Source organism: Callorhinchus milii, unplaced genomic scaffold (genome assembly GCF_018977255.1).
Source record: "Callorhinchus milii isolate IMCB2004 unplaced genomic scaffold, IMCB_Cmil_1.0 Scaffold1, whole genome shotgun sequence".
Taxonomy (NCBI): domain Eukaryota; kingdom Metazoa; phylum Chordata; class Chondrichthyes; order Chimaeriformes; family Callorhinchidae; genus Callorhinchus; species Callorhinchus milii.
This window is the reverse complement of record NW_024704742.1, coordinates 100111087-100136873: the sequence shown is the minus strand read 5'-3', so window position 1 is coordinate 100136873 and position 25787 is coordinate 100111087. Positions and strand designations below refer to the sequence as shown.

Below are 25787 nucleotides of genomic sequence, written 5' to 3'. Positions count from 1 at the left end.
CAGGAGCCAAATGGGTCAGGGTTCCTATGCCTCACGTGGAGTATGTTGTTAAATAATGGATACAGTTAGCGGATGACGGGCGCCTGTGAAATTGTAGTCCAGTTGGGGGAAATCAAAGTGGGAGAAGATAAGAATTCAATGCCTTCAACAGGAGGGGAGAAAATTGGCCAGATTTTTGACTGATTTTTTTAAATACCACAACAATTTCATGTCTGTGCATACTTCTGGTCTCCACCATTTTATTTTTGTATGAGTACCAGATATTTCTCTGTAAACAAAGGGTTGCGGGGAAAAGTTCTGTTGGTTGCTTTTTGTGTTATTAAAGTTTGCTTTGGCTTTGTATTAACATGTTTTGTGTCCTTTTTCTTTTTCCTTCTTCTACCTGCGCCTTCCATAAGATTTCCCGAATGGAATATGTCCACTCAAAGAACTTGATATACAGAGATGTAAAGCCTGAAAACTTCTTGGTGGGACGACCGGGGAGCAAAAATCAGAATGTAATTCACATAATAGATTTTGGCCTTGCTAAGGAATACATAGACCCAGAGACAAAAAAACACATCCCTTACAGAGAACACAAGAGCCTTACTGGAACGGCAAGATACATGAGTATAAACACGCATTTAGGAAAAGGTAGGTGCCCTTTCAAGACATTCTTTATCAATTAATAACTGTGATTGAATGTTATAATTTCAGGTTTTAATTGCACAGGATTATTTTATTTATATATAGTAGAGTCGGGCAAGCGTGTGGCTGGTAGGGTCACGGAGTCTGGTGCGGGAGAACACATGAGCTGCAGAGTTCTGGATGATTTGCAGCTTGTGGAGAGAAGAGTTGGGAAGGCCGACAAGCAGGGAGTTGGCGTAGTCGAGCCTAGATAATAAATGTCTGGAAGAGGGTTTTGGTGGTCTGAGGGGAGAGGCAGTGGCGGAGCCGGGTGATGTGGCGGAGGTGCAGAGCGGGTCATGGCACAGACGAGAGATGGGAAGGATAGTTGAGGGTCAAACAAGACGCCAGGGTTCCGGACTGGCTCAGTAAGGTGGAGTGTGCATCCATGGGTGGTGATGCTGTCAGCGCCAGAGGTGTGGAAATATGTTAACTTGTTGAAACTTAAGAAATGCTTTTTAAACAAAGTTTTCCAAAGGAGATGACGACTAAAATGCTCACAATAATAGTGAACAAAAATATATTTGAGTGATGGACTAGATCATCATCAACCACAATTGACGACAGGACTTTTCTTTGTATCTTGTGGATTGTTACGTTGGTTGGTTAGAGTGAATTACGACCTGATTGCTTCTGTGGGTAAAATTTGATAGAATTTGTTGAAATAATTCCCAATTGGTTAATAACATCGAAATGGGTATAAATATATCCTTGTTAAGTCATATTACTGAGACGGCAAATGTAAAAGTATAACATCTTAACTGTTAAAACTGCAGTTATCATCTACCATGAATTGAACTCTGATCACTGGGTTCCGATGATAAAATCTTCTTGGGTTGGTCTCTGAATCAGACTCGAGGACTTACTTTTAACTTGGACTCTTTGTTTATACTGATGCTGGATTCTGCCATGTATATGTGTCCATAAATACAGACTTTGTATCCTCAGTATAAAAGAGCTAATGACATTTTAATTCAATTTAAATCACTTTCTCACAGATTAATAATAGAAATGGGTGCTAGGACGAATTTGTACCAGTTTAAATGTTGTGGTGTTAAATTTGCATTTAAATGTTGTCGTGTCAATTTTGCGCCAAACATGACTAATTCTCTATTTATACTGAGCTTTTCAAGCCAATTTAACTAAAATCCCAACTAAAGTCCTTCCTTTTTGATCGTGCTTATGGTCACCTCACCCCTCCCTCTCGCTCTGGCTCAGTGTCAGAATCCACCACTGTCAAGCTCTCTGGGACACTACCCCGCTGGCGTGCACTATATAAATGCAAGTTGTTGTTGTTGTAGGACACATTATACATCCTGCTCATGGTTGTAATAATTCTTAATCCAGAGCACAGGTGTGTTAGTAAATTTCTTTATTCTCAACGCATAGCACTCCAAACAACCAACCATAGCTGCACCCCAATTTGCTCCACTCCAGTGTCTTTATTTTATTGGCTCTTTAATTGCCTTTTAGTTCTTAAAGGGATATCCTACACTGGTTGTTAATCTTGATGTGAAGCGAATAGCGCTTGGAGTCTGCTTGCCAAAGTTGCCTTGAAGAGTTAGTTGGCTTCTCGATAAACAAACTTGTACCTCTAGTATAAATACTGATGGAAATTGATTTGGTTTCCACTCAATAAATGGCCCCAGTTAAAGCTTTTTGCCTATTGAATTTTGGATTGAAGCATTATAACTGTCATTCCCTGTTCCACATTGCTTTTCAACAGTATAAATGAAGCATGTTTAATCCAGTTCAAAAAGTAAAAGCGCTTTGAGACATCGCAATGACCTAATAAGGCACTGTATCAAAGGCAACAATTATTATTTATCAAAAAGGTGGTTTATAAACGCTAAAAAGTTATTTTGCTTAAAGAAGGCAAATTCATGAGAGCGGAATTATCTGAGCTATTGGTTCTTAGGGTTTTGCTTACAGTAATGTGTTCTTGATATGTTTGGATTATTTGGAAAAAAAATTAAATGATTGGTTCAGACAGACTTCTAAGTAGCTGCTTGACTGAGATAATGTGGATACAATGTGTAAGAGGACTGAAATGGGAAGATTTAATTCTTTCTGCCCAACGCTTATTGACCTAGCTATGTAATCTTTTCACTCAGCTGAGACTTCATGCAGGAGCATTCAGGGCTTAACAGCGCCATTTCTATATCTGAATGTTGCTTTTGTTTCCAAATTGCTGTTTTTCTCATTTTGCTTAAATGCTCACTGAATCAATTTTACTCACAAAATTGGTCCTGGAATATTTGGTTCTGAAATTGTGTTGAAGCAAAATTTGAAAGCTATCAATACAGGTTGATTTTCATCCCGATTGCAGGTTATACAACTCAGCTTTCTGCTGGTTGATGATTGCAGTAAATCTGACTTGCATCAGAACAAGGTTCTGCTTCATCAATAAAGCCTGAATCGATATCCATTAACTTTCATGATACCATTAAGTATTAAGCTCTAAAATATACTGTTATTTTTCTCCTTATCTGCCTCAGATAGTTTTGCTTTTCTTCCTAAAACTACAAAAATTTCTCAGTAAAAATAAACCAAATTGGATTCCAAAAATGGAACGTAATTGATAGCTATTTTAGTAACGTTTTGGCTCTGTGGTGATTGGAGAAATCAGCCGCTCAAGTTGTGAATTATTTTAAATAGAGGGCAGGTTTGATTACAGGTGGATTTTTCAAAACAGGTTTCCTTTTGAGCACAGTGATTAGCATTCTCTTTCAACGTGCCACTTTTTTCAGATGAGGAATTGATGCGGCTTATTTTTAGAACAGTTACCCCAGCGAAACCGGCAAACAACTGAGATGTCCGTCCTACCAACGTGAAAGGTGCTATACCAACTGGAAATTTTGGTCTCTTTCTCCACCTCCCTCACCAACCCCGTGGAATTATTGACCCCCATGTTAAATGGAACGTAGGCTTTTCAGCACTTGCTGACAAATTTGCCCATTAGGTTGACAATACCTCATACTAACAATTCTTCATACTGGATCTGTGTATTATCATGTGTTTTGTGTGAGCATTTTGGCACATGTTTTCTTTTTTTATAATGTATACCTGAATTTGATATAACTGTTAAATGTCAAGAAAATCTCAGCGCTTCACAAAGTTTCCATCAAGTGTAGTGACTGTGTATTTGTAAGCGAATGTGGCAGCTAATTTGCACACAGCAATGCCCCACGTACAGCCCCAAAGTAAATAACCAATGTTTGCCTGGAAGATCTTTGGCCAGGACACCTGGAGAAACTCCCATCTCTTTTCGAAAAGTGCCCAACAACAAGATTCCATTTATTGAGCGCCTTTCATGTCGGGAGGACGTCCCAAGGCGCTGTACAGTTGGGTCAGGACCCGAGCAGGGGGGAAATGGTCAGGGTGAGGGGAGGGAAGGGAGGGAGCGAGGAGGGGATAGAGAGTCGAGAGGGGAGCTGAAGGCACAGTCAAAGAGAAAGGTCTTGAGACTAGCCTTGAAGGAGGAAAGGGAGGAGGCGGCGAAGGCACTGGGGGATAGAGTTCCAGAGCATGGGGGCTGAGAGACTGAAGGCCCGGCCACCGATGGTAGGGCGGTTGGGGCGGGGGATGTGGAGCAGACCGGAGCCAGAGGAACGGAGGGTACGGGCAGGTAGGTAGGGAGATAGTAGGTCGGAGAGGTAGGTGGGAGCAAGGCCGTGAATGGCCTTGTAGGTGAGGATGAGGATCTTGAATTCGATCCTCTGGGGGATGGGGAGCCAGTGGAGGCGAGCGAGGGTGGGAGTGATGTGGTCCCGAAGCCTGGTGCGGGACAGTACACGAGCTGCAGAGTTCTGAATGACCTGCAGCTTGTGGAGGGAGGTGCCGGGAAGGCCGGCGAGGAGAGAGTTCCCGTAGTCCAGCCTTGAGGTGATAAAGGCGTGGACCAGAGTTTCAGCAGCGTGAGGGGTGAGGTAATGCCGTAGTCTGGCGATATTTCGGAGGTGATGGAAGGCGGTGCCAGTTGTGGCGCGGATATGAGGATTCTATCTTAGATAAATTTCTGTTAGGAAATATTATTAAGGGATACCATATATAGTTTGAGACACAACATGTCATGCGACTGCCAGAAAGGTGGAAGGTGAACTAGATGGAACTTGGTGTTCTTTTGCCGATCAAATTCGTATATTCTTATGTTCATAACCTCCACCAGAACAGACAGACAGGACCTCGGCTTTAGGTCTTAAAACGTTGCATTCCACCAAAATGGCATTGCAATGTCTGCCCTTTTACATATTTACATTTTTTTTAAAAAAATCTTTTTGGGGAACGAGGGAGGTTTGTAATAGTGATGGGCAGAGCCAGGTCTGAAATCAGTTTATCAAGGAAACCCATTCTCTGTACAGTAGAATTTATCTTTTGTGAGTGACATCACTCTTTGTCTGTAACAAGTGCAGTATCTGTATCTCACAGCAGCCATAAATGGTCTCATTCAGAATAACAACAAAGGCCAAACGCAGTGCATTGATGAGAAATGGATAGTTTAAATAGAGCATAAAACTTAATTCCTAAAATAATTGAATAATGACCCTCTTTCTGACTACTAAATAAAGACTGCAATCACTTACAGAGCACACACTCGGGTTGCCATAAAGGACTCTTGGGTACTGATTGCCAGCACAGTTCTTTTAGCATGGTACCCAGTGTATTCAATAAGCTCACGGTGGTACTTTATATCAGGCTAGAGGACAGTAATGTTAAGTTTGCCATTATCTCTTCACGGGCTTTTACAAAATGTTCTTTATTTAAATGTTTTGTTTTGGTTGTTTTATAGCTGAAGTCGGTATTGTGGCATTTTATTTTTTGCAGTTTTCTGAGTAGAAGAGAGTCTTTATAATACTTAAAGCCTTTGTGTAGAGAGTAAAATAGTGTGAAGAAATATAAAACTCTGAGAAGTCCCATTGTTCCTGCTAGAATTTAAGGCAATTTGAAATCAGACTTGGAGAAGTTCCTCATCAGGTTTGAAAAAACTCTGGGAATAAATTTTCACCTGGACTAGATTTACGCTTATTAAAGTATCAATTTAAAGAGTCCAGAATTTGTCAAATGCTTAAATACCGTCTTTTATTTTTGTTCCTTTTTTTTAAGTTGTTGGAAAAACACTTCAAAGTTAAAACTGAATTCAACAATATGCCAATTTCTGCACACTCTTGAAATACTATGTTAATGGAGGAAATCTAGACTCAGGTGGAATTTCTAGACACACGTGCTTCATGTATACGAGTGCCGATTAGTATATAGCCACAAAAAGAGATTGAATGAAGTAAAGACTAACTGTTTAGTGTATTTTACAAAACTTCATTTTTAATTAATAATCATAACATGCCTTATCAAGACGTCTCAAAGCATTTCACAGGATATACTGTAAAGTGGAGTGACTGTATTTTGTGGATGAACCACGCAGCCAATTGCGGACAGCAATGTCCCATGAACTGCAATGAAGTGGGTGACCAATTTTATTTTGGGGATTGTAGGCCAGAGCACTGGTTGAAACCCCTTCTCTCTTCGAATAGTGCTGTGGGATCTTTGAAGTTCAGCTGAACAGGCAAACGGGACCTCGGTTTCACGTCCCATTCGAAGGCCTCTGACAATGCAACACATCCCCAGCACTACATTAGAGTATCACCTTAGACTATGTGATTTCACGTCCTGATTGGGGCTTGAATGTTCTGACTCAGAGGTGAGTGTACTACTACTGAGCCAGGCTGACACACTGTCTATACTAGACGCTAGAATGGTTTTGGCCATTACCTGCTGTAGGATTGGAAAATAACTGCTCTCCCCACCTTGACATACAATTTTCCAGACTTGAGAAAGGAGGTTAATATTTCTCCTCCCAACTGTGCTCCAGGTTAATTGTTCATTTGTCTATTGTGAAGAACTAATTTTAATTGGTTTGTGACATCTTGACCTAATAGGATACTATAAAATCCAATTCTTTTGCTTGCCGTCTTTGGGTGAGATGTTGGGCTAATGGCAATCCAGTTCCTGTGACCAGTTATTCGGACGTACACCAAGTAGTTTTCAGCTTGACATTTAGTTGACGCAACATTCTAGGTCTATTAAAATGGGTCATTATTCTCCAATTTCATTACCTCTATCATTACCTCTCTCTGTTGCTGGGTAACTCTTTCATTTTCTGGGAGCTGACCTATTCAGTTTTGCACTTTCAAAACTGGCAGATATCTGCGTGTTAATTTTCATACCTGTTTCACTTCATTTGGTCCATCTCCTGACATTTGCTTTGTCCACAATGCATTGTTGACTCACTTCAGTAGTTTAATACTCTATAAAAAGAAACAAGGAGAAAAATGATTTTAAAAGCAAATCTAACCTTGCATATTATTTTCATTAGCAGTGATGTGATATTTCTCTCGACATTCTGATGCCCCTAAGTTAATGCACCTGAGGAAAAATTAAATGTCCTTAAAAGATCTCTTGCTGTGATGTGGATGTTAAGCCAATGTATGGCAGCTTGGCAGCCATACACTGGCTTAACACAGAAATTGTTTGCAATGAAAGTGCCACATTTGTTGAGTTATTTTGGATAAGATGTGCCAGTCTTTTAGCAGCAAATTGCACATTTATTTTAAACTCAATGTGAATTATAATGCATTTTTTAAGATCTAGAATTGTCATCTCATAAACCTTGGCGGTATAAATCATTACATCACACTCCTATATGGAGCAACAATCTGGTGCTTCACTTCAATGAGGTGTCTTGAAGTAGCCCCCAAAGTAACTTAATTTTAGCAATTTCAATCTGGGAGTGCAACCATTGCTTTTAGTGAATGTATTTACGTTTATCAAGGCAAGAATTACCAGAATATTTCCACTTTTTGCATCCCAGATCAGCATCTTGTAGCTTAGAGCACTCGCCTTGCAAGCGAGAGGACTTGGGTTCGATTCCCAGCAAGGCGAAATGTTGGGCAAGTTTCCTTACTCCACACGCCTCTGTTTACCTAGTATTAAGTAGGAACCCATTTGTTAGTCGATTGGTGAATCACTTTTCCGGGGATGATAATCACTCAAAAAAAATGTGGTCACCCAATCCACGACTGTTTGTGGGACACTGCTGTGCATAATTGGCTGCCACGCTTTGCCCATAAATATTGAACCTTCCAATTCAAAACAGCCAATTCACTTTACAGTATATTCTGTGAAGTGCTTTGTATAGAAGACGTGATAAGGCGCTATACCAAAGGCAAGGATTATTATTATCAAGCATAAGAAATAGGAACAGGCGCAGAGCATTCAGCTCTTTGAGCCTGGTCCGCCATTCTATTAGATTATGGCTGATCTATATTTCAACTCCAATTAACCACCTTTGCCCCATATCCCTTGATACTCTTACCTAACACAAATCTATCCACCCCAGTTTTGAAAAAATGAATGGATCCAGCATCCACAGCCTTTTGGGGGAGAGAGTTCCAGATTTCCACTACCCTTTGGGTGAAAAAATGCTTCTACTAAAAAAAACTACTAGATCTAGTGCATGTCAGTGGCAGAGTAAAGCACCCTCTACTTTGCTCAACAGTGATGTAGAAATTCCACCTGGGTTTAGATTTACTTTATTTTTATAAGCGATTCAGTGAGTCCCGAATTCGGCAAATTGTTGAATTCAATATCAACTCTGGATCCAGTTTATCTGTAGTTTTTAAAAGTCTGACAGAACATCAACTTCAAAATTAAGACAGTATTTAAGAAATTGTCAAATTCTGGACGCTCTGAAATGCTAAGAAAATAGAGTACATCTAGATTCAAATGACATTTCTACCTCTGATGTGCCTTCTCCCCAAACTCAGAAGAGCTCCCCCTAGAGTGTAATTTTAAACGCCTTCCATTTCTCATACCAGCATGCTGAGAACAGATATGCCAATTCAGTGCTATTTTGTATCACATTAAGGGATGCATTTGTGATGAGGGTCAGTATCCAACACTATACTATGCAGACATTGCCCCAGTTCATTTTGTGTAGGACTTCTATAACTATGTGCAATGGCTTCACCTCACTATCATCTAGAATTCAACCTCGATTTCTGAGATGAAAATACCTTGTGTGCCTAAGCTTTTGAAGCAAAGGAAAACCGAACCATCCAGTGACAACAACAACAACAACAAGATTCCATTTATTGAGCGCCTTTCACGTCCAGAGGACGTCCCAAGGCGCAAGACTTCCTGCTCAGTGCAGTGACATGTTTATGAACAATTCCGTCCTGAGGCCTCCATTATAGAATGAATGTGTGCAATTTTAAACTGATGTGAAAGGATTGTTATGACCTTGACTCAGTGAGGTGGATAGAATCAGCAGACTATTGCATCAAGTACATCTAGTAAGTTATGGATTGAAAATCACCTTTCTAGTATCATAGAGGGTATTCTGCAACTTTTGGGCTAATTGTACTAATTGTATTTGTGAGCAAGAATATGCAAGGACCATGCTTTTACCAAGTTCAATATATCATTTTATTTGATTTAAATCAGACTTTTTAAAGTCCGATCACCTGTGCGATGAACCTGAGCTTCTTGGAAAAAACATACCAGATCCAAAGGATGTGTTCTTTTGTTCGATAGATGAAAGAAATACAATCAGCCGTTCGTTTCACTGTGTTGCATTTATAAGTTGAATGTAAAGTGGTGTGTTGTTAAGTGGATCTCCCTTTGTTGTGGAGTCTTGTGGGGTCCTGTAGCTCAGTGGTTAGAGTACTCGCCTCGCAAGCAAAAGACCTTGGTTTGTTTCCCGGCAGGGCAAAACCTTGGACAAGTTTCCTTACTCCACATACGTGATAATAATCCCTCAAGAAAAAATAGTAGGAACCTGGTTGTTAGTCAAATGGCGGATCACTTTTTCACAGGTAATAATTCCTTAAAAAAATAAATTGGCCACTTCAATCCATGACTGTTTGTGGGACACTGCTGTGCCGCATTTCGCCCCCAAATATACAGTTAATTCACTTTACTGTATATTCTGTGAAACGCTTTGAGATGTCTAGAAGATGGGAAAAGCGCTATATCAAATGCAAGGATTATTATTACTATGTGTGAATTATATGAATGACAAAAAAATGCTTGCCTACTTGACATTTTATATTAGCTAGAGGTTTATTATTTATTTCAATATCACCATTCTTTCTTTGATTAAGTCATTAGTTAGGTCCCGTCTGCTTTGTAATTCAGATGGACATTTACTGAGAATCCCACCCCCGCACTATCTTTCCTCATTATTTCAAAGGAATTTCCCAGTTATCATGACTTGTAAACAAAATTCACCCCCAAAATTTCAACTATTTGCATATTTTTTACATAGCGGAACGCTAGTAGTGCAAAATAATTGCCACACTTGCCTCTAATGTTCTCTTATTTCTAATTAATTCTTTAAAGTGCTTTGAGTCATTTCTCTCATGGTGAAAGGTGCTACCTAAGTGAAAGTTGTTGAAAGCATGGGAGTGATGTATGCGGGCTGACACTTTATTGTTCTGTGAAGATGTCTGTGGCAAAACGCACAATGCTCGGAAATCTAGTTTAAAAATACAAGCGGAGTTCTGACTTCAAAGAGAAAACTTTTGTTCTCTTGCTATCATTATACAGTTGCAAAAAAGAAAGAGGCCATTATAAGGGATGAAGTCTTCTGCATGCTGTTTGTCACAGAACAGTGGTTGAGCACCCACGCTCAGCTGGTGAGTGAAAGTACTTGGAGGCGGAGAGGCAATGTCTGCGTGACCCTGAGATCTCAATTCAGAAAGCAAAGCACTGTTTGAAGTAGGAGATAAACGGAAACATTGGACAGTACGAGTGGCCTCCTTCAATGCCGTAATTTCTATTAAACATCCGTGTATATCAGATTCCACAGCTGTTAAAGGTCTGAGCTTTTTAAGCGGCTGCTTTATCTGTGAAGTAATTTTGATTTGACGTTGGCATACTGCGGATTAAATTTTTGCGCTCTGTATAATTTGATCTGGTTTCAGCCTAACTTCTGGCCTTTGTGGTGAAGTCTTTTTGAAGGGAGTTTGGTAGTGTGGAAAGTGGACATGCAAAATCCCCAGTCAGCAGAACAATTAGTAAAGGGTGATTGTTAGTCCCTCAGGTACGCACTTAGTAAAGACCGATCAGCTTGAGCTCAGGTTCCAAGATGGCAAGGGATAAGGTTTCTGCTTGTGGAAACTGCTGTCTAGCTGTTAATAAAATAAAAAAATCCTTAAATTTGATATAGTCTTCCACATCAGGAGGACATCTCAAAGTGCTTCACAGCATACACTGTAAAGTGGAGGGACAGTGTACTTTGTAGGCAAACGTGCAGCCAATTTGCACATAGCAATGTTCCACAAATGGCCATGAAGCGGTTACAACACAGGAAAACCCAAACTGCAATGATTTTGTTTTTGTTTATGGATGCACTCAGCCGGATGAAGCAGTTTATTGAACACTGCTTTTATCCCATGAGAGAGATAGACATCATAACTACCGCTTGCCTGGTAATTGTGGAGTGGGTGACGGGTTGTTTCTTTAACGCACTGTGACTGAATAGTGCTGCACGAATGTAAAACCCAACCCAAACCAATTTCTAAGTTGTGGTGGGTAATTATTTTCCAAAATGCCCCCAGTTTATTAAGTCATGAATGCAGAACTGGACCGTGTGTCTTGAGATATTAATCCCCAGAGCACCATGTATAAAATAACTCAATTCTAAGAGATCTCTTGGGGACTTGAGCTGATTCAGCACTCTGATCACGCCTGATCATAACTTAATACAGCGTTCAGTCTCCTGATGCTGCAAAATCATCTCCAAAATCCCTTTTTGCCAATTCAGGGAGTGTTTTAAATTTGGTTCCTGTCAAAGTGGATCCAGAACAGGAGGATGTCATGTATACAACAGAACAAGAATTAAACCTTAATTAAACTTTATTGTGTTTTTTCAAAGTTTCTATTAATGTTTATCAGTGTCAGTCTGGAAACTCTTGCCTCTGGTAGTACTCTTGCCTCTGAGTCAGGCGGCTGAGGGTCTTTGAGTTAAAAGTCCAAACTGACATGCACATGCAGTGCTGGAAGAGTGCTGCATTTTGGGTGCGCTGTATTTTGGATGAGACATTAGACTGAGGAACCATTAAGATCCCATGACAATATTTGAAAAGGAGAAGAGAGTTTCTCTTGGTGTCAACAATCCCCAGATAAAATTGGTCATTCACTTCATGGCTGTTTGTGAGACATTGGTACATGCAAATTGGCTGCCGTGTTTGCAAATACTTCCTCTTGTCATTCAATTCCAGTACATGGCATTTTCCATGGGTAGGTGGGATGCATATGGAACGCTGTTTGGTTTGGCCACTCTCTTAAGCATGGAAATTGGCGGGTGGGGGGGGGGGGGTTGTTGGGGGGAGAAAAGGAGGGGCAAGTGGAAGAAAGAGAGAGAGAAAAATGGACTTGTTGGATAGAATTTAACTCGACTCCTTTTAAATCCATATGGTTCACTTTCACACCAGAGCAGTGGTTTTTGGCAACTGAGCCATCAGGAAGACTAAATAAATATTCGGCTAGTTATTTTTTGCGGTTTTCTTTTTCTGTTTTGTTCTCTCTGCCCAAAGTAGGATGTTGTCTCTGTGACACACACTTCCCCATTAGGTGTGTTTTTTCTTGTCAGCAGGTGTCTGACACATGCGGAAACCCATTACCATGCTTAAAGAGTATCCAAACCAGACAGAGTGTTTTGAGACATCCTTCTGATGTGAAAGGCACTATATACATGTAAATTGTATTAAGAGAATGAGCAGGCTGAGGGCTCCAAGGCCTCCACCATCGCCACCAGGGGATATGTGGGAATTGTCGATGGTGCCTGTCTTTAGATATTCTCTTCCTCTTGGTGGAGTGGAGACGGGTTTCTGCTCAGCACCTCCACACTGAGTACTGTATATAGACAGATTAACAATTACTTGATTCCCGCTCCCAGAGGAATTGATGTCAAAAAGTACCCATTTCCATTTTTTTATTTGTATGGTCGGGTTTTATTGCTCACAACGCTTTTAAGTTGAATTTGAAACTGAATGGGCCACTTTCCAAATTGTTTGGGGTTCAATTCAGGTTCCTCAGATGTAGATTAATGAAGCTAAAGTGCTCCTCCACAATGATTGATAATTTGGATCAATCGGTCACTCGAAAATAGGAAATGGTTTATCTTTTCAGAAACAGTCACTGAAATAACTCAATAAAATGGGCAAAAATTGACTTTCATTAAATCTTAACCCTGATGCGATGCTCCTTCCACTAGTTTAGCTCTTGCCTGACCCTCAATAAATCCAAGTTGTTGATGTACCATACTTAAGATTTGCAAAAAATAAAAGAAACTTGAATATTTACTGGATGCCTTGTCACATCCTAACTTGACATTTCTATTTTGTTTTGGTCAGTTGACCAATCTCTGTGCTCAATTACCCAGATCCAGTCACTGAGAACTGACAGAAGCAGAGTTTCTGGTTGGCAGTTTTTGAATCCACAGTCTCTTTTCTGGGGAGGAAGGATGTGCAGTGCTTTGCTTGCCTGTGCTCAGGGTACCAGGCATGCCTGAGACACCCTGAAGTGTGCTTTTGGGTGCTGCTGAAATCAACCAACTAAATCACACAGCAGACCTGTCTAACGTATACATAACCGAAACAGTTTAGTTGAGATGGAGATAGGGTCAGGTAATGTGTTAAAGTGAGGTCTTGCTATTGGAGAATAATTTTATATTTATTTTACTTTGGCCTTGAATAAAAAATACCCCAACTTTAAAAATCGTTAAAATTAATCTTATCTATTTTGAATCTACCACTTTAATTAAAATTCTGATATTGTTTTAGCAGCAGATCAACATCTAACAAATAAGACGAGATCTGAATTCAGTGAGAAAACGTCTGGCTTATTAATTTAGGTTTGAAGGGATGGCCTCATCAATGAAGAGAGGGAAGGGGATTCTTGTGGAGAGGCTTCTGGTGACTGCATGCCAACTCCAACAAGGTTCTGCTCAGCTTGGTACCATTTGTCTATCAAGGACCTCTTGTCCATTAGGGTATTGGTATGTAGGGTTTATGTGGTCGATTCTGAATAGTTACAGGGTAAATGTAAGTGTGTTCAGTTTTTTGTCGCAAAACATTTCTTTCTCTGTAGCAAGGAATCCCTACTTTAACTGAGTACCTGAACTAATCTCTTTCTCTACTAGGTTGCTTTGGCAACGTAAGCTACAGCATTTTCTTGGAACAGCTCATTAACACGAGGGAGGGGGGAAGATGCAGACACTCAAATTGCAGACATTCAATCCTTGGGAAATCTGTTTTATACTTGGCACTAATATCCTCTGCTATATCCTGTTTGTATTGTATGTCACTGTAATCTGAAGACCTACCTCTTTGATTGTGCCTATGGTCACCTCCCCTAATCCCATGGCCGGGGTCCAACTCCGCCACTGCAACTCTCATAAGATGCTGTTAAGCATGAAGGGTATCATATAAATGCAGGTTGTTGTGGTGGTTGTTGTAACAGTATTATGCTGGAGACGGTGTGTCCCAGGTCATGTTGAATTAAAGTGCTTCACCGAATATATTGTAAATATATTCTGTAAAGCACTTTGAGACGTCTCAATGACACGATAAATCGTTATAATCAAATGAAAGTATTATTAATATTTTAAATGAAGATGTTTGGTAACCTGCTTCTCATTTTCCAGGGGGAATACTTTGAACAAAAAGTACTACCTCTAGGCTTGGACTTCCCCTGTAAGGGTTTTTACATCTGATGAAGCATTATAACTTTATGATGAAAACCACTGAGCACGAGCATCCTCCTTTTGTAGTCACTGGTTTTGCATTTCATTTTGTTTGGCTTTGAGCCAGAGATAGAGAGGGGAAAGCACCATGACCCTCCGTTTATCTCTTTCCTTTTTTAATGATGCTGTCATACACTGTTTCACAAGCTCCTTTGGCTTTAATGTACAGCTTCATTTTATTCTGTTGCCTTATGTTAGTGAACTGTCATGCAACAGTCCAACCTGTCTAAACATGATTGTTTTCATGTTGCATTCTGCTGTGGGTTTGTGAGGGCTGTGATGTTTTCCACATGCAGGAAATAAATGTTCTAATTTGTGGAACTAGAAATTTGTAAATTGGTAAACTAATTTATTTGAAACTTGTTTTTTTATATAATTTTTTTTTGATCTGCTGAGGTTCACTGAATAATACAGGCAGTGTCTGCTTTGGGACCATTTTCCAATTCACACACCAAAAAATCTTGTGAATCAGAGCCAGAGGGAAAGGATAGTTAAATGTCAGTTAGGCGAGTTGTTTATAATAATAATAATAATCCTTGCATTTGATATAGCGCTTTTCACGTCTTCTAGACATCCCAAAGTGCTTCACAGAATATACTGTAAAGTGAATTGACTGTATATTTGTGGGCGAACGCGGCAGCCATTTGCGCACAGCAATGTCCCACAAACAGTCATGGATTGAAAATGACCAATTTATTATTGTTTTGTTTTTTGGAGGGATTATTATTAGGTGTGTGGAGTAAGGAAACTTGCCCAAGGTTTCGCCCTCTGCCTGGAACTGAACTCGGGTCTCTCACTTGCAAAGCGAGTGCTCTCACGACTGAGCTACAGGACTCTTAATCGTATCTTTACCTTTGTTAAATATTCATTTTTACCTGGGTTTTCAGTCCACACTTTTACGGCAGCCCTGAAGTTGCATCAAGTGCATTATGGTAATTAATGTTGCATTAATTGCTAAGAATGTTTACATGAATAAGAAAAAGCTTTCTTTCCCAGACCATGGATAATCTTCTTAATCACAGGCAGGTGCTGAGTCATTTAAACTGTTGAGGAAATGGTCAACATTTTCCTCCCACTGGGAATTGAAATCTATCTAATCTTGCATCACTCTTGGAGTCCTGTAGTGTATTGGTTAGAGCACTCGCCTCGCAAGCGAGAGGACCCGGGTTCGATTCCCGGGCAGGACAAAACCTTAGGCACAGATTTTCGAATCAGGTAGCCACTGTTTACTTAGCAGTAAGTAGGAACCCAGTTGTTAGACGATTGCTGGATCATCTGGATGGGGGAGGGAGTAATCCCTTCAAAACAAATAGTAATTTGGGCACTCAATCCACGACTGTTTGTGGGGACTGCTGTGTGCTGCATTTCGCCTACAAAATATGGTCAATTCACTTTACGGTATATTCTGTGAAGCTCTTTGAGCCATCTCAATGATGTGATCAGGTGCTATATCAAATGCAAGGATTATTATTATGATTGTATTATATCACACATTTCTTACCAATGACCTGGTTGCCTTTCTTGCCGTGGTATTTCAGTCATGGTTAGCTCCTGTTTTTAGGAACTATCATGCACCTGAATTTTGATAATCTCTATTTGTACATATCCCTACAGCCTCGATCTTATTCTGAACCAAACATTTATCCAGCTCAGATTAAATGACATCAATGCCCATTAATTGTTTTTACTGAAAGTCTGAAGCAGATATCCACTACTGGTGGCATAGGATGATAAATCCCTGCCAGTGTCCTTGCTTGAACTTATTGATGGTGCTTATGTCCTCTAGCTTTGTGCTCCCAGTCCAAATTAAATAATCTCTCAGCATTTTAAGACTTGTTTTGTGTGCCCTTCAGACCTCTTTGCTCCAGTGAAAAGCAGCTCAGATTTTCGAATCAGGCCTACAGCTCAGAATCCTCTCAGTCACCCTTTGTGCATAAACTTTTTTTGCAGAAAGTGCTTGCATGGGATGTCCAATAATATTTCAGCTATGGCTTCATTAGTGATCGATCAAAGATTGGAATAATTTATTTAATTTTACAGTCTTATTCCCTTGAGGTGCAGCGCAGTACCTAATTACCACATCTGACATTATACGATCAGTAATCAGCAATCAGCCTTGAATCCTTTTTGCTTCTTTGCTAAATAGCATTTCTTCATCATAAACACATGTTTTGTATTTCCTGCCCCAATATTCAGTTCCTTATAATTGGCCACATTAAAATGCATCTGCCATTCCTTAGCCTAACTCGTCAGTTGGTCCAGATCACTTAAATGCTGATTTTTTTTGCCTTGTGTAATCAACACAACGGCAGTTGCTTGTATTGAGAGTCTGTTACACATATCAGGACTGCTTACCCCAGTTGTTGCACTCTTCAATCTTGTGCTGCCTCGGAGCTGTGAATCAGTGCAAATCATAAATTGGTTATTGGTGCTGACTTGCCAGCTACCTGTGCTATCAAATATCCAACTTCCGGATTGTCAAATGGCCGCTCCGTCATTTCTTGCATGATTAAAAGTGATGCTGGTAGCACTTCTTGCCTATCGTACATAGAAAGTGATGTCAGTGGTGCCCTGATGATTTCAAAAGCAGATATTTTTCTCACTTATGACAAGGCCTCGGAGATATTTCTGTAAATCACGTGCAGGACTTTGAGATGTTTCGACAACAAGATAAGGCGCTATATCATATGCAAAGATTATTGTTGTACTGGACCCACCCGACTGTATTATGATGCAGTTCCCTGTACATCTACCTGATTAGAATTTCAAACATTTTAAATATGAGTTGACACAATGCAAGAGGTAGTGTTTAGTTTTGTCATATTCTTATTAAATAAATAAACTGGGTATTGTGAGGTTGAGTTTTGAATTCTACAATTTTTTTTAAAAACAACAACAACAACAAGATTCCATTTATAAAGCGCCTTTCACGTCAGGAGGACGTCCCAAGGCGCTGCACAGTTAGGTCAGGACCCGAGTATTGGGGAAATGGTCAGGGGGAGGGAAGGGAAGGAGCGAGGAGGGGGGAAATGGTCAGGGTGAGGGGAGGGAAGGGAGGGAGCGAGGAGGGGGAAGAGAGTCGAGAGGGGAGCTGAAGGCACGGTCAAAGAGAAAGGTTTTGAGACCGGCCTTGAAGGAGGAAAGGGAGGAGGCGGCGAAGGCACTGGGGGATGGAGTTCCAGAGCCTCGGGGCTGAGAGGCTGAAGGCCCGACCACCGATGGTAGGGCGGTTGGGGCGGGGGACGTGGAGCAGACCGGAGCCAGAGGAACGGAGGGTACGGGCAGGTAGGTAGGGGGATAGTAGGTTGGAGAGGTAGGAGGGAGCAAGGCCGTGAATGGCCTTGTAGGTGAGGATGAGGATCTTGAAATCAATCCTCTGGGGGATGGGGAGCCAGTGGAGGCGAGCGAGGGTGGGAGTGATGTGGTCCCGAAGCCTGGTGCGGGACAGTACACGAGCTGCAGAGTTCTGAATGACCTGCAGCTTGTGGAGGGAGGTGCCGGGAAGGCCGGCGAGGAGAGAGTTCCCATAGTCCAGCCTTGAGGTGACAAAGGCGTGAACCAGGGTTTCAGCAGCGTGAGGGGTGAGGTAGTGCCGTAGTCTGGCGATATTTCGGAGGTGATGGAAGGCGGTGCCAGTTGTGGTGCGGATGTGAGGGAGAAAGGACAGCTCAGGGTCGAACAAAACGCCGAGGTTCCTGACTGGCTTTGAGAGGTGGAGAGTGCAGCCTTGGATGCTGATGGTGTCAGCGCCTGAGGTGCGGAGGCGCTGACGTGAGCCAATCAGGAGGGCCTCGGTTTTTCGCACGTTGAGCTGAAGAAAGTTGTCTCTCGTCCAGGACTCGATGTCGGACAGGCAGCTGTCAGGACATCGGTGGTCGTGGAGTTGAGAGTAGAGGAGGAAAGGTAGAGTTGGGTGTCATCCGCATACATGTGGAAGTTAACTCCATGTCTGCGGATGATGTCACCAAGGGGGAGCATATAGAGGGTGAAGAGGAGGGGACCGAGGACAGAGCCCTGAGGGACACCACATGAGACAGTGCGGGGGGTGGAGGAGAAGCCATTCGTGAGACAAAGTGAAGACGGTGAGAAAGGTACGACCTAAACCACTCAAGGACAGTGCCTTGAAGGTTGAGGTGGGAGGACAAGCGGTGGAGTAGGATAGCGTGGTCGACCGTATCGAATGCTGCCGATAGGTCGAGGAGGACGAGGAGACAGAGGGAGCCCTGGTCACAGATGGTCAGGATATCATTGGTGACCTTGACCAGGGCAGTTTCTGTGCTATGGGCAGCACGGAAACCTGACTGAAGGGGTTCGAAAAGTGAATGGGTGGAAAGGAAAGAGCGCAGTTGGGAGGCGACAACTCTTTCCAAGACCTTGGAGAGAAAGGGGAGGTTGGAGATGGGCCGGTAGCTTGATAGCTGCGACGCATCAAGGGAGGGTTTTTTCAGGGTGGGCGTGATGATGGCAGTTTTTAATGGAATGGGGACAGAGCCAGAGGAGAGGGACAGGTTTATGATGTCAGTGATATGTGGGGCAAGAAAGTGGAGCTGGGAGATAAGGAGTGGAGTGGGGATGGGGTCAAGGGAGCAGGTGGTTGGTTTTAGGGATAGGATGAGTTTGGTGACAGAGGGTGGGGAAACGGGTACAAAAGTGTGTAGGGGAGGATGGGTAGGAGTCGGAGTGTGGGAGGGAAGGGGTGGGGGGTTGGTGGATGTTGGAGGGGAAGTGACCGCGGAGCGAATTCCCTTGATCTTGGATTCAAGGAAATCCAGCATCTCCTCGCAGTGAAGGTTGGAGGAGATGACCTGCGCGGGGTGGCGGGGGGGACGGAGGAGTCGGGTTGTGGTGGAAAACAGTAGCCTGGGGTTGTTCTTCGCCTCCAGGATTATCCTGGAGTAGAAGGACGACTTGGCCGAGGCTAGAGTGGAGCGGTAAATTTTGAGGAGGTCCAGCCAGATTTGTCGGTGGACCGTTAGGCCAGATTTGACACAGGTGCGTTCAGCGGCCCGCACCTGGCTCTTCAGTGAGCGGAGGTGGGTGGTGTACCAGGGGGAGGAGCGGGAGTAGGAGACAGTGCGGGAAGTGATGGGGGCAAGAGTATCGAGTGTGGAGGAGAGGGTATTGTGGAGGAGGGAGAGAGGAGAAGAGGGGTCGGTGAGGGTTGAAGGCCAGAGGGAGAGGAGTTCAGAGGACTCCAAGGCATCGGTTAGGGATTGTGGGGGTAACTTCTTCCAAGGGCGGTAGAAGATGGTGGTGGGTCTGGTGGAGGTGTGGAGTGGGGTGGAGGTGGTGAAGGAGATGAAGTGGTGGTCAGAGACGGCCTTGTCGGTAATAGTGACATCCGAGGCACTGAGGCCCCGGGTGATCACCAAATCGAGTGGGTGGCCGTGACTGTGAGTGGGGGAGTTTATGTGTAAGGAAAGGTTGAGTGAGGAGAGCAGGGAAGAGAAGTCTGAGGACTTGATTATAAAGAACCTGTGTTTTCCAGAATTGGGATTTGTTTTTAAAGGTCAATAAACCATGTTCCACAATTTTTGTTCACTACTCGGTAGGGGAATTACAGTGTGTGAGTAATACCCAGAATGGGTGACCTATGGAGTCTGCGGAGATATATTGGTAGTCTACAGGTTAAAGTTTACTGATTGGATGATGTTTCTGATGGACTAACTTTTGAAAATTAAGCAAGCATTGCTTTTGTATTTTTGCCCGATATTGTAACTCTTGATTGAAGATTGCTTGCAAATTTAGTGAAGTTCAAAGTCCAATTGTTAGCACATTAATTAGATAAGCTACTTGCTGTGTTATAATGCAATCAATATATATTGGGGACCGTGTTTAAAAATACAACACCAAAAATGGTCAGTTTCCAGGTCCTCATGTTATCTCTCTGCACGCACGCAATACACAGGAAGTGATGACCAAGAAATTAGTCATTTAATGGTGTAGGAAGCCAGTCATAACCTACTTCTGGATAACACAGGCCCACAAAAACCAAAGTAGACAGTATGCAGAGTTGCATTCTAACTTGATCTTACAAGTTAACGTAAATCATTTATAGCTTGTGTCGTAAAGCAACTGGGTGAATTTGACAGAACTACTGACCGTATGCATTATAACATGCCTTATGCACTGCACTGTATGTTAGACTTGTCTGTTTCCAGTAAGACCAAGGTAGTGGTTTCCAGGACTCCAGCTTTGTGTTTAAACAGAATTTCAGGGGGAATTAATGAAATTTGAATTGTTCTCCACTGACTTCTCACTTTTAACCTGCGGTTAGTATGTCAGTCAGAACGTAAAAGGGAACAAATGGCTCCAATGAAGAGTCATGACAAAGAGTTGAGCTTGATGTTGATTGACCTGTTGTGGACATGTAGCATTTTCCGAAATCTGTTTCAGTTTCCCAACATTTGTGTTTTCTCTTGTTATTTTTGCTGACAGTAATGAATGCTTTGCTGGAAATGAATGTATCCAGATTTAGATAATTTAATATGGGGTTTTCCACCGCGGAGTTTGCAGCTTGTGCTACATCTTTCAGTCCCATTTAAAGGAAAATCTCCCCTGCGATCAGTTTCATAAAATATTCTCAGTGCTTCATTACGAAGAAATTTATATTTATTTTAACAAAATTGAGTCCATATATATTAAACTTGAGCATCAAAACTTTGGGTTAGTGACGTCCAAGAAGCTGGACCCAGGGCACTGGATTTGCTTGATTGTGCCTTTCTGGCTGTCTTCTTCAGCCAGTTCTCATCTTTTTATTTAATTCTTTTTTTCTGGTCAACCGGGTGTCTGACATTTGCAGAAACCCATTGCCATGCTTATGTTTACCTAAACAGTGTTCCACATATGTATGCCACCTGCACATGGAAATGTCCCTGTGTCTGGAATGGAATGCGCACTATCTCCCTGGAGGGATGGTCTCACGTTGCCTTATTCCGGAAAGCAGGAGCCAAGGCTTGTGGATCTCAGAGTGTTCATTGGGGTACTACCGGAGTTGAACCAGCTAAAACTGCATAGCCTAACATTGTGCAAATACTGTCAGGCAAGCTTCCTGCTGCACGTTCAGCTGTGACCACTTTATCCATTAGCCCATAACTTGCAGAGTAAGTGGGAGCTGAGTGGGAACAATCTCTACCAAGTATGCCACTTTGGAGCAGGCTGAACTCTGCGGAGGCTCCAGTTACCCTGAGGGTAGTTGCCAGTTGGTCATCAGACATCCTCTGCTTCACCCTACTTTGTTTGCCTACAAATACACAGTCACTACACAATAATAATGATAATAATATCCTTGCATTTGATATAGCGCTTTTCACGTCGGGAGACATCCCAAAGCACTTCACAGAACACACTGTAAAGTGAATTGACTGTACATTTGTGGGCGAACGCAGCAGCCAATTGCGCACAGCAAAGTCCCACAAACAGTCGTAGATTGAAAATGACCAATTTTTTTTATTATTGTTTTTTGTTTTTTTTGGAGGGATTATTATTATCTTGTTGATACTCGTCAACAAGGTGATGTCTCACCACTGTAATCATAGACAGACTGCAGACATGGTTGGGAAGAATGACCTCCTCCTGTTCCTACGTGTGTCATATACAACAACAACAACAAAATTACATTTATAGAGCGCCTTTCACATCGGGAGGACGTCCCAAAGGGCTGAACAGTCAGGTATCGGGGCCCGAGCATGGGGGAGGGGTGGTGTAGGGTTGAGGGAAGGCAAAGAGGTGGGAGAGAGACCAAAGGCACGGTCGAAGAGAAGGGTCTTGAGACCGGCCTTGAAGGAGGCAAGGGAGGAAGTGAGGCGGAGGGACCGTGGGATGGAGTTCCAGAGTGTGGGGGCAAAAAGGCGGAAAGCCCGGACACCGATGGTCGGGCGGGTCGGGTGGAAGACATGGAGCAGACCGATGCCCGTTGAATGGAAGGAGTGGGCAGGTTGGTAGGGAGTCAGCAGGTCAGAGAGGTAGGAAGGGGCAAGACCATGGATGGCCTTAAAGGTGAGGACGAGGATCTTGAACTCGATCCTCTGAGGAATGGGGAGCCAATGGAGTCGGGCGAGGGTGGGAGTGATGGGGTCACGGAGCCTGGTGCGTGAGAGTACACGAGCTGCAGAGTTTTGGATGATCTGCAGCATGTGAAGGGAAGAGTTGGGAAGGCCGATGAGGAAGGAGTTTACATAATCGAGCCTTGATGTGACAAATGCGTGGGTAAGGGTTTCGGCAGCCTGAGGGGTGAGGCAGTGGTGGAGTCTGGTAATGTTGCAAATAAAATCTAATGAATCATTTTCAATATCTCGCTGTTGTGTTAATCAAATGTAAGGATTATTTATTCCGATCAAAGGTTACCGAGGCCCGTTGTAGCGTTCCACCTGCTGAAGTCTCCTAACGCAACATAGACTTTGGTTCGTATGTGTGACTTACTGGTTTGAATGGACTTCAGACAATAATAATCTGATACAGCGCCTTATCACATATTCAAGACACCTCAAAGCAATTCACAGAATATACTGTAAAGTGAATTAACTGTATATTTTGTGGGTAAAATGCGGCAGTGTCCACAAACAGTCGTGAATTTTTTTTAATGGGATTATTACCCCCATTGATCCGCCAATCGACTAACAACTGGGTTCCTGCTTACTGCTAGGTGAAAAAAAGGCATGCCCAATGTTTCACCCTGCCGGGGAATCGAACCCAGGTCCTCTCACTTGCAAGGCGATGATGTTAAAATTAAAGTACACTTCATTTAAGCTACAGGACTCCACGATGGTGGAGATGATGGAATATATCACTGATGAGGGAAAATTATAACATTTAAGATATTTAACAGCCTTTGCTTCCTTTACAGAACAAAGTAGAAGAGATGATCTGGAAGCATTAGGTCACATGTTCATGTATTTCCTCCGAGGCAGTCTTCCTTGGCAAGGCTTAAAGGTAGTTTTATTTTCCTAATCTGTTTTATAATTTGTGTAATGCAAGATGTAGAAATTACATTCCTACGTATTCTTAGTATCGTATTTTTGTAACTGTTAGTGGAGGAGAAATATTGACTGGCTCACAAAACTGCTGAGTTTATTTTTCCCAGGCGGACACATTAAAAGAAAGATATCAGAAGATCGGGGACACGAAGCGAGCAACGCCGGTTGAAGTGTTGTGTGAAAATTTTCCAGGTAAATTACATTTATTGGGAGACCTCATAGATGCTCAAATCTGCTAGGTATCTTGCCCTTTTTAAACGGCTTAGATTTGCCAATATTGATAGGCAGCCGATGAGGTGATACTGTACCTTGCGGAAAGCACTCTAAAGTGTTCAGAAATGTGCTGCTGACATCTGTTGAGTTATTGAATCAGCACTCGCATGATTTGTGTCTGCAGGGAAGGGAGCAGAAAAGCTCAGTGTACATTAATTTTAACATCTTGCATCAATGTAGCAAGTGTAGAGATTAATCGACTTTCTTACTACGTTCAAGAGAGGAAGATGACAGAAGAAAAACAAATTGCATTTATATAGAGTTGAGGATTTCAACTGGCTGAGATACCCAGAATAATAACATATACATACATACATGCAGAGGTACAGTCCCATAAGCATCAGAAGCTTTGCTACACCTCGCAAGTACAGGAAAGCTCCAATGCACATAGAACTGAAGTGGCCATTCTTCATGTGTGAACCAATGGTGAGTTTAGTTCCTATGTTTACTTCTTGAATGGGTGTAGAACAATATGCTGAATGGTTTTCCATCAGTTATTTCCATTTCATCCATGCATTGGTTCTAGGTTCCCCGAATAATCACACCAAGCTGACTGAAATACAGTAGTCCTTGATTTCACACACGTAATAGGAATGGATCTTTTAAGGTGTTTTAAAGGATCTTGGTTGTTGACTGCAGAGTAGATGTTGAAATTAGAATTTTGTATTTTCAGAAGAAATGTCTACCTACTTACGCTATGTGAGAAGATTGGACTTCTTCGAGAAGCCAGACTATGACTATCTAAAGAAACTCTTCACAGACCTATTCGATCGGAAAGGTTACATGTTCGATTATGAATATGACTGGTTCGGCAAGCAGCTTGTAAGATTAATCCTTCATTTATTTATATATATTTTAAAAATGTTTTCTTAAAGGGAGTGCAGTTTTTGTGGCAAAATATAATTTAAAAATGTTTTATGAATATGTCTGGATGAGTGTAACAATCTAGACAAAGCTTTATTTGGCCTCAAATGTAAATATGAGATGCAGTGTGCTGTAGCATGTAAAGCTACAAAATACACAGTCAATTCATTTTACAGTATATTCTGTGAAGCACTTTGAGACATCTCGACGACGTGATAAGGCGCTATATCAGATTATGCAAGGATTATTATTATTCTAAGGCTTCTCAAACTCCAGCTATACTAGGGTATATACGCAAAGTGTATTTTCCCATTTACTGGTGAGATGAAAATTCAGTTTAGTGTTACTTGTACAACATTCTGAAAGGCAGAACAATCTAGCTTCTTTTATCTTTGTTCAAGACGTTATCCTTCGTTAAAGGCACCTATATGAGGGCAAGTTGTCATTTTTAACTTTAACCTAAGTCGTACTGGCATCTCATTACATTATATGAAATCTAAGGTCTGATTTGAGCATTAAAAAATTGAAATTGCCTACATAACATTCATTTTCATTTCCCATCAATTACACGTGATGTAAGGAGCTTCAATATATTTATTTGTATGTGAATGAATAATAATAATATTTGAATCTGTAGAATTCCAAGTAATTATTGGATTATTGGAAAATCCTGTTCTAACAGGATTGTTTAAAGTAGGCTCTGTGAGCCTATCATTCCCATCTTCTCCTGGCTCCTTACAGGTGGAATATGCAGAATGATCTCCTTTTGTTCCTCTTTTCCTATAATCCTATTCCCCAAAGCATCAACCTCAAGATCCTTATCCTCATCTTGAAGTTTTTCAATGACCTTGTTCCATCCTACTTCGGCAGTTTCCTGCAGTAACTCCCCAAGCACTCCTCCACTTTACCTCCCATCTCCCTCTTTTTGGGGGCACCCTTTGTACAGTACTTCCTAAGATGTTCTCGCTTCATGAAAGGCACTTTATAAGTATAAGTTGTTGTTGCTATTCTTACCTTTTTTCATATGACACAAGGACCAGGTACCCTGTAAAATTATTCTTGATCATTGTTTTATTACTCCTGGTCACTTACCGATAAATTTTGTGTTGTCAGTGCCTGTTGTGGTTGGTCTTATTTTATTTCATGCTATTCACAAAATGGTGCCTGGCTATTGCTGTGGTTGACAAGCAGCTAAAGTTACCAGT

The 25787-nt window shown here is 41.9% G+C and overlaps 1 protein-coding gene across 9 annotated transcripts in view; it reads left to right on the top strand.

Annotated features, from left to right (window-relative positions):
* LOC103182354 (casein kinase I) overlaps positions 1 to 25787 on the top strand; it is a 165958-nt gene that overhangs the window by 113949 nt on the left and 26222 nt on the right. For 5 of the 9 annotated variants that reach the window (XM_042333787.1, XM_007899346.2, XM_007899343.2 and 2 more), the window contains exons 6-9: positions 399 to 633; positions 23316 to 23401; positions 23553 to 23637; positions 24392 to 24540. In XM_042333787.1, the coding sequence (XP_042189721.1) occupies positions 399 to 633; positions 23316 to 23401; positions 23553 to 23637; positions 24392 to 24540 (555 nt within the window). The remainder of the gene's footprint in view (positions 1 to 398; positions 634 to 23315; positions 23402 to 23552; positions 23638 to 24391; positions 24541 to 25787) is intronic. The other 4 variants (XM_007899347.2, XM_007899345.2, XM_007899349.2 and 1 more) reach the window with 1 other exon arrangement.